Source organism: Bactrocera latifrons, unplaced genomic scaffold (assembly GCF_001853355.1).
Source record: "Bactrocera latifrons isolate USDA-ARS-PBARC rearing strain unplaced genomic scaffold, ASM185335v1 scaffold_1858, whole genome shotgun sequence".
Classification (NCBI taxonomy): domain Eukaryota; kingdom Metazoa; phylum Arthropoda; class Insecta; order Diptera; family Tephritidae; genus Bactrocera; species Bactrocera latifrons.
Window position 1 is genome coordinate 1 of NW_017535361.1, and position 9214 is coordinate 9214.

General features: G+C 35.2%; 2 protein-coding genes across 2 annotated transcripts; both read right to left on the bottom strand.

Moving 5' to 3' along the window:
• Positions 1–3709: 3709 nt before the first annotated feature.
• On the bottom strand, positions 3710–6319 carry LOC108967383 (larval serum protein 1 beta chain-like). Its single transcript, XM_018930755.1, has 2 exons — positions 6044–6319; positions 3710–5971 (listed from the first exon to the last, which is right to left on the bottom strand). The coding sequence occupies exons 1-2, from the start codon at positions 6251–6253 to the stop codon at positions 3839–3841; spliced, it is 2343 nt and encodes a 780-aa protein (XP_018786300.1). The 5' UTR covers positions 6254–6319; the 3' UTR covers positions 3710–3838.
• A 1945-nt stretch (positions 6320–8264) lies between these two features.
• On the bottom strand, positions 8265–9192 carry LOC108967382 (putative transporter B0252.3). Its single transcript, XM_018930754.1, has 2 exons — positions 9016–9192; positions 8265–8519 (listed from the first exon to the last, which is right to left on the bottom strand). The coding sequence occupies exons 1-2, from the start codon at positions 9076–9078 to the stop codon at positions 8316–8318; spliced, it is 267 nt and encodes an 88-aa protein (XP_018786299.1). The 5' UTR covers positions 9079–9192; the 3' UTR covers positions 8265–8315.
• Between the last annotated feature and the right edge of the window lie 22 nt (positions 9193–9214).

Sequence of the window (9214 nt, forward strand, 5' to 3'; positions counted from 1 at the left end):
CACTAGGCCAACAAGAGCCAAAAGAACGATAGTTAACTTCATTGCGAAAACTGCTCCGGATTAGATACTCAGCTCCAATGCCTAAAGACTGTTGATTGCAGAAGCATAGGCCACAGCTTTTATACCAAAAATTTCTTTGCTTGCATTACTTAGGGTCAAAATTTAATGACTTCATTTTGGTGATATGCTATTTGCTAAAAATAAATTATACTCATCTCATCCACCTTATTATATGTTTTATGTGTCCGTTTATTTGTATGTTATCGAAATTGGTGTCGGTCTATGCCGAAATTAATTATATATTCTAAAAAAAATTGCATTGAAATCGAAAAAATAAATTTGCCATTAACGGATGTGAAGCTCTCGTCACCAACAACAAACAAAAAAATAAGAACCTGGTTTTTAACACATTCGTACATTTATTCGAGATAAGCTATATGTGTGCAGACATTTTGGTCATATATTTGGTACCTCGATTAATAAGACGTGAGCCATAGGCTCAGGATATAATTGTTGTAAAACATTTTACCTATATGCTGTTGTTAAGATTTATGGTAGCACATCCATTTTCAAAAAAGTTTGCTGTTCAACGCTTCTTCTTGGATCATTAAAAATCCGTGATATGTAGCAAGTTTCATATTTACCCATTTGCTTTCCGATAGCCACAGCTCGAAATTGATAGACAATGTTGGCCTTCGGGGTCAGATATTAGTACGAAAAGTACGCTATTTTCCCCCAGAACATTATTAACGACTGTCTTTCATCTTCAAGAAAATAGACGTATTCGTTTATGGGAAGTCCTTAAATTGTTATCGACTTAGCATGGCTGTTTTTGTTGTTGAATAAAAATTAGACATGCGTACATACTGGTCGGATCGAAATCCCGGCCTCTTCGCCACATTTCTTCAGTGTCCCTTTGTACCCCTGATCAGAGTAATTACCTTTGTAAAGATACTTATGTTTACACTCGAGTCTCGGTTGAAATTGCCAGTCAACATAAATTTAGTCATAATGGTGGTCCTCAATAGAATAATGGGGTCATTCTGATTTACGATGAGGCGGCACTAACAATGCATAAAATGGATTTGATCTTTCATTATTTATCATTAGTAAAGATCGCGCGACTGACAAAATAATACTCAGTTTTTGGTCATTATTATATTTTCTAAATTAATTCTAGATATAGACCGTGAAATGCGGTATGAAGTCCACCGGAAGTTCGAAAAAAATTATATTAGATATAGGAGTCACTGATCCTTTTGTTTACATTTAGTCACGTCAAACTCTTTTTTTACGTTTAGCCAAGTTCACAACCTTTGTTTACATTTGGAGTGACTGACCTTATTGTTTACATGTTTTTTCTTCTCTTTTCAATAAATTTCACCCTTCATTGAATTCATTTCGGTTTTTAGTGTTTATTTTTCCAACCGTTGGGCATCTTGGTATCTGTGAAAGGGTATCGGATATGGTGAAAGGATGTGACATCAAGACAAACCGATATTTTCGCATTTCCACATATTCGATAACTGCGTACTTTAGTCGTTGTAGTCTGATTTTGACAATTTTTTAAATTTGATTTTCTCTTCATATTTCAACTCTTGGCTGTGTCAGCTTTATCGAAAATGTTTGACATCTTTGAACTGTAACCTTTGTTACTAGTTAAAACAATGAGATAGCAAACCACATCTTTTTATACCCTAAACAGAGTATATTAAGTTTGTCACGAAGCTTGCAACACCCAGAAGGAAGCGTCGGATACCCTATAAAGTATATATATATATAAATGATCAGTATGTTGATTTGATTTAGCCATGTCCATCTGTCTGTATATATACGAACTAGTCCCTCAGTTTTTAAGATATCGGTTTGAAATTTTGTAAACGTCATTTTCTCATCAAGAAGCTGCTCATTTGTCGGAACTGCTGATATCAGACCACTATAACATATAGCTACCATACAAACTGAACCATTGGAATCACAGAATCAAGTTCTTGTATGGAAAGCTTTCACATTTGACAAGATATATTCAGGAAATTTGGTATAGATTATTTTCTAAAACAACAATGTAATCACCGAAAAAATTTTTCAGATTGGATTACTATAGCATATAGCTTCCATATAAACTGAACACATAGCTACTAAACGAAACCTGTAAAAGGTATATTAGCTTCGGTGCTGCCGTTGTTTTTTTTAATTTTCAAGATTATTATTAAGCCATTTAAATTTAGGTGTCACTTAGATCCGTAACGAAAGAATTCGTCTGCCTAACTCACAGTAATATTTCATTACAATTAAAAAAAAAAGAAAAACAAAATACATTAAAATAAATTGTCAAACAGATGTGCAAATTCATATTTATTTCACCTCCATAGCTACATATGTACGTTCATACATACAGTACAGCATCTGTTATCAGTAAGGCGGGCAACTTGAATTGGAGCTTAATTCACTTGTTGGTTTATTAAAAAATAAAAACAATAAAATTATTGTTTGCACAAGTTCCGATTTTAAGCACCTGTTCGTGTAGCGTTTTGTTACTATGGTCAAAACTCCGTAAAAAAGTTGCATGTGTACATATATGTATGTATAATATATTATTACGAAAAGAGAAAAATTAAAGTAAATTCGAAAACGTGTCTTTCATACGCCAATAAAAATAATCACATACATTATATAAGGTAAATTAAAAATAATTTTTTTATTTTTTGCATTAAATTGAAGATTTTTTAAGCTTTTTTTTTAAGAAGAACTTTTTAAGCATAAAGCATAAGTTAATATGCATAATTTCAAATATTCACCCCTTTAATCGTTAAGTTATTGTTATTTTTGGGCTACTGCATTATGCCACTTCATCCCTCTTGACAAAAAGTTCTGACAGTCGACTTTCCAAACTTCTCTTCAAGCGAACTCTTCCCTAGCAATAATATTTTTCATAGACAGGAAGTTGGATTGCATAAAACCTACCGAATCAAGCTTTCTGAGCGTGTGCGTGTGGCTCGTCATTATCCTGATGGAACAAAATTCCTCCGTTTGGTCAAAGCTTCCGGGCTTCTTTTACACAGTCTATTTTTGACAGTACAGGCCATAGGGGAGTAGTTCATAGGAGACGATTTCTTGCCGATGCCACTAGATACTTGTGTTTTCAACTTTATCAAAGAAACTGCGAAATATGACGTAATTTACCTTTACTGGTATCTACCTTTGCCGCGTACTCAAAAACTACCGAGTTAAGTAATCAGCAAATTGCCTGAGAAGGTTATGATGATATGATTTACTAAATCCATCTAAAAAAAAGAGGACTTTTTCTTACTAGACTTCATGTATGGTTACTTTCATTTAGAAATGTCGGTATAGGTATTTCTTTCGAGAAGTTATGCTCCGATTTCGCCCCTGAAGGTATCACATTCACTTTCCATCAAACGATTATATCCGGATCTACTAAATTCGTCTCATTTTATAGTATTGCTTGACACCTTGTTATACTTTACTTCCTGCACTCAAACTTCTTTATCTATTTATTATTTTTTCTTTCTGCTTTCTTAAGAGACTTATACCTGATGCCTTTCCACCTAAAGCCTCATATCAGAGTAGTAGTATATGCTGTTTCTTTTTTATTAAAAGAGTATCAATATTAAGAAAAATATCAATAATAGTGGGGTCTGACTTATGTATATTGCCGTCCCGTTTGATTTCGCTTTAAATGCTATAATTGAAAGATATTATTTATACTTTAATCGCCATAGCAATTGATTTCATTAATTTTTATTACATTTACGTTTGGTTGACTAACAATTAACTAAAAAAGCATGATATATTTCTATTCCACAGCCAGCTCGATTTAGTTGAAGTATTTGGTGTAGTATTCGTTGTAGAAGTTGTAATCGAAATGGCCGTAGTTCTTATAGTTCTCGTAGTATTGCTTCAGTGTGTCATTGTGATAGATGCTCACATCCTTGAAATAAATGTTGGGCACGAAGAATTCAGATAAATCAATAGGACGATCGAATGGATATCCGAATGGCTTGTTATCAACGTAACGTAATCCCGTGCCAATGCCAGAAAGGTAGGTGACATCAATGTTTGAGGGTTGTTCGATAGAGCCAACGTATGGAGTAATGTAAAATACGAACTGTACCGGTAGACCACTCTCCCAACCCTTAGGTAAGAGCAGACGATCTGGGAATCCACGGTGTGATTCGCTAATTTCTACAGGGTATTCGTATTTGCCGTCGAAGGCAGCCATCACATAGTGATACAATTCAGTGTAGGTGGTGCGATCCTTCACAGTCCAGTAAAATTCCTCAGATGAACGTTTGATGATATTCTCGCCAGCGACCAATTCATAGACGAATTCATCTAATTCAATGAAATTCATGCGATTATCGTTCAGCGAAAGAATACGCCTATATTCGTCGTATTTAGGACCGTAGAATGTGCGAAGAACAACCTTCTGTGCCTTGTCCGATTCGACAGTGACATCATAGTGGAATGGTTGGTGGTTGAGACGCATTTGACGAGCGTACAATGATTTGTCCCATACGAATTTACCATCATCGAAAACCATTTTGTCGTTCAACAGGTTGGTAACATCAATATCAACCAAATCGAAATAGGTGACCAATTCACTAATGCTAACATCCTTGACTTGAACTCCGTGAGCAACGAGTTCTTCTTGTGTGTATGGTGTGAAGTGGTATTTGAAACGATAGAAAACATCGGTGATTTTTTTGTAGAAGCTGTACCACATTGGATCACGCAACATGGTTTCGAAGTTGAGGAAAACATTTGGATATACCTCAAAGTCGTTGTAGTCTACATCAGCGAGGTACATATGACTCAACATATTCCAATAGCTGAAGAAGAATTTATCAAAAGTATCGATATTAGATTGAATGTAACTTCCGATGAGCTCAATAGATTCTGGTTTTCGTATATCGATCTTGTGTCCATCAGCGGTGGTATAGTATCCATAGTCGATGATATCGTAGATACGCTTGAAGGCGCTTTGAATTTGGTTTAACATGTCGTATTTGCCATACGATCTACGTTCGAAATAGTTGCTGCGAGTGCTGAAACCAACACCGTTATAGGAAATCAATTCGGAATCATATCCGTATTCGTAAGCATGATTCCAGGAGAAATCGTCAATTTCACCGAAACCATGAGACAAACGTTCCATATAGTAACGACTCAGGATTTGGTCAACATTGTACAACCACAATTCACCACGACGATCCTTATTCAAACCGAAAGTTTCTCCATCCAAGAAGAACGCGTAATCCATGTTCAAGTAGTACCAATATGAATTCCAACCCAAATCTTCAGTGAAGTATGACAATGCAGAGTGTTCGTTGTAGTAGTCAATGTCACGTGTGTAATCAACCGGATGCCAGAACATGTTGATATTCTTCATGAAGGACACATATTTATCATCAGAAACAATTTCGTAAATGTTTTCACGTAGAGGGAAGTTCTTCTCGGCAGCGTACCACTGCTCGTCCAAACCCATAAGTCTCCACCATTGGTAGGTCTTGAAGTCCTTTATATAGAAATAACCCTGGTTGTAGTGGCTGTTGGTTTTGTGGTAGACGTCGAGCAATTCCTTCTCGTATTGACTGTATTTGCTCCAGGTGTTGTAATCGAATTTCTCAGCTTGGTATATGAGTTTGCTGTTGAGGAAATATTGTGGGAAGATTTCGTAGATGGATGGTAGTACCAGACCCTTGAAGTCATCACGATGGATGACAGCCAAAGTCAGAGCATAGATGAACATGCCTTCGTTGACATGGTTGCGAGCCCATGCAACGTTGGCTTGGAAGGTTTCCCAATCCTTGGCGTAGTAGAAGAAGTTGAAGAGACCATAAGCTTGCTTGTGGTGAGTTTTAACGAGGGCACCAAAGAATTCACCTCTAGGCAATAGAGCGCCCATTTTGTAAGACTCGTAGAATTTCTCCATATATTGATCGAAGTGCTAGAAACGCCAAGAGTATATATAATATTAGCTTCATTTAGGGATAAGTGATGGTTATTAATTGAAACTTACGGTGTAAAGTGCCTTGTCGTAGACCAAAGTGTGGCCCAACTTGATGTACTCCTCGAACATCAGTGGATCCTCCACACGGTAAACGATTTCGAAGAGGAACTTCTGTTTCTCCAAGAAAACATGATCGGCTACGGGAGACTTCTTGATCGATGAAACACTAGCGGCGGTCACTAGGCCAACAAGAGCCAAAAGAACGATAGTTAACTTCATTGCGAAAACTGCTCCGGATTAGATACTCAGCTCCAATGCCTAAAGACTGTTGCTGCTTCGACGACGTAGAGGCCTTTATATACATATGCTGTTATCAGTAGGCGAACAGCTTTTGTCTATCGTGCAGATGAAGAAAGCATTGATGCCAATCGTCGGTTCTGCGTGACCTTTTTGACCATGCTAGTATTTCAGTCTGCCTTATTGAATATTAAAAAAGTGCATGTGTTGTCTTAATATTACGCTTTTTTCACTAAGGTGAGAGCAGCTTTAACTTAGGTATGTATGTATGTCTATTTCTGCGAGTTTATTTGCATGTGCTACATATACATACATATTCGGTGTGATAATACTCGTACTATCAAAGCCCATGGATTCAATGCTATGGTCAGCGGCCATTTATGTTTACGTGGTGCATTCTGGAACAGATGTGCTAAAATCGTATTTAATTAAAATTCAAACAGATTCACAAACATATGCAATTAAAAAATGATTGTGCTAATTGGCGTGGCGTCCATGCCTTATGAGTTATCAGTGCCTTGGAAAACTACCCACTTTCATTCAAGACTCAATGAGTCTTCAGAAATTATTCAGTCCATTTATGCTTGTTATGAAAATATATTATATGACATGAGATGTCTTCAACTCGTTCGTGTTCGAAGATTTTTCTTTCTATAGTTCAACATTTTAACAACATTGAAACGGAAAAGGCTTTATAAACTGATCACATCGTAATTGAGTAAACTCATTTAAGGCGAGGTAAATTTGAAAGATCTGACTTTCTTGTTACGCAAAGGGCAGCCACATATTATAAATTGACGTGGGCGCAGACGACCACCCTATTTGTTTAAAAAAAAAAGTTTTTGAATATTTACTTCTTAAATTTAATTAGCATTGTTGACGACTACCGAGTCACATACAAATCTTATCACTGAAAGTAATTTTGTTTTTAATTTAATTTTTTGTTAAAAAAATGGCACAATATCTCCTGAACTTTGCTTATGATGGACGGAAACACGTACAATACATTATATATAATTTAGTATAAAGCCAAATAACTAGAGGTTATCGACAAATGCCGGTCTGCACAATGCAGTACTTAGAAAATGTGCACTTTTCAGTTTAAAGACTTTCACTGCGCTTTCAAGCGGTAAAAAACTCACATGCTAAAAATTACAGTTACAGTTAACGCAAGTCATTGCTTAAAATAACTTCCTTGACTGCCGAACGCGCGTATTTGGTGCAGCATAAGCTCAATGCCAACGAGGATGCTTTTCGAGGCACATGCCTGGTTTTCGAATTGGGTTAGCAAGTATGTCTAATTGAATTGATACAAATTTCAATTTTGACATAAATTAAAAATATGTTACTCTTTAAGCACTTCGATCAGCCGCGCATGCTTTGTGTGACATATAAAATGGGGGCCTTTGTGAGCAAATTTCTTGGTCCAATTTTAGTTAAAAATATTGTTTATTGTGTAGTCTATATAGTTAACTGATTAATGCTTAATTCATAAAGGAAGCAATTGTATTGTTTTCTATCTAATGCTGCCTTAGTAAGTTAACGGCTTCATAAATCCCGATATTAGTGATGATAAATTTAAAGTGTGTATGTGTATGTATGTATATATATTAATAAACATAGATTTCTTTCAAATTATTACTTAAAATACGTCTTCGTCATTGTTTATTCTTGATGTTGTAAATATCTGCTAAATAACTTTGTAATTCATTTTTATTGCTTTTTATAATAAAACTTAAAAAAAAAGTTGTACCCTGTTACCAGGTTTTTTTTTTTTTCAAAAATAACATTTTTGACTTGACTGTTTTTCGCGTATTAGTTTAATTAAGTCAATTAACCAATTTTCTTTATTCCTATTGGTTTCGTTAATTTTCTTATTGACTGAATTAGGGCATCGTCTTAAAGTCTATTTACCATGTCCTTTTTTAATTTTAACGAGTCTATTGTCAACAATATAAATTAAACATTTTATTTTACTTCCTATATCATACAATTTCATTTTTATTCTAAAATTACTAAATCAATACACTTTTTAAATAACTAATTACATATAAGTACTTTCATTATCTAAATTAAACTTGCTGCTGTTTGGGTTTTCCGACGATTTACTATTGCCAATTTTATCCGCCTCGTGCACTGTCGTCGGTAATATTGTATTTGAAGTTTCTGGAAAGAGCAGCGCCAAACAACCACTGACTAGAGCACAAACGGCAAATATTATGGCTGGCACATTCTCATAATATTTAGCCTAAAAGGAGAAAAGAAACGATATTTAAAATTAAATGAGCAAAATAGTTGAAGATTAAATCATATTTGAGAAAAGTTCAACACTTTGAACTACTTAAATAATTTAGGGAGGGCTGTCGAAGTAAAACCGGAGTTTGATATATATACATGTTCCATCCGGTAAGCTAGCTAAATCATAAGACTTAGGACTGTTTTTTCAATATCAGGTTAGCAGTCAGATAAGTTCTGATTAGTTTCAAAACTTCTTCCTTTAATAAAGTACGGTTTTTGTTTTAACCAAAACTTAACGAGACACATATTAAGAAAGCGGCCATTATAAGTTGTTTCTAATTTTACTTTCTCGAGAAAAGTGTTTTCGATACTTAGTTATAGACAGATCTCTTGGTTTATATATAAAAATAAAATAATAAATATTGGTTGCACGCCACTTCAGCCTTTAATAGATTACGGTGTTGGCGTAAACTCTGTTTGCTTTTTGCTTTCCACTTTAAACTTACCAACAAAGGCGTCTGTGGCGCTACCATTGAACCAAAACGGCCAACCATCGAGCAAAAAGACATCAAACTGTTGCGCAAGTTCGTGGGAAATATTTCCGAAGTGAAAAAGTATAAAACTTGGAACGCTGCGGTGATTGCAAGCTTACCCACTAAAAACAAGCTCAACTGTAGATAATATTTTTCTGAAAAAAAAAAAAAA

Excerpts from the sequence above, each read along its gene's own strand:
- LOC108967383 (XM_018930755.1), bottom strand. The coding sequence starts at position 6,253 with ATGAAGTTAACTATCGTTCTTTTGGCTCTTGTTGGCCTAGTGACCGCC. Across the intron at positions 5,972-6,043 it reads ACGACAAGGCACTTTACACC|CACTTCGATCAATATATGGA; the intron begins GTAAGTTTCAAT and ends TGGCGTTTCTAG.
- LOC108967382 (XM_018930754.1), bottom strand. The coding sequence starts at position 9,078 with ATGTCTTTTTGCTCGATGGTTGGCCGTTTTGGTTCAATGGTAGCGCCA. Across the intron at positions 8,520-9,015 it reads CGCCACAGACGCCTTTGTTG|GCTAAATATTATGAGAATGT; the intron begins GTAAGTTTAAAG and ends TTCTCCTTTTAG.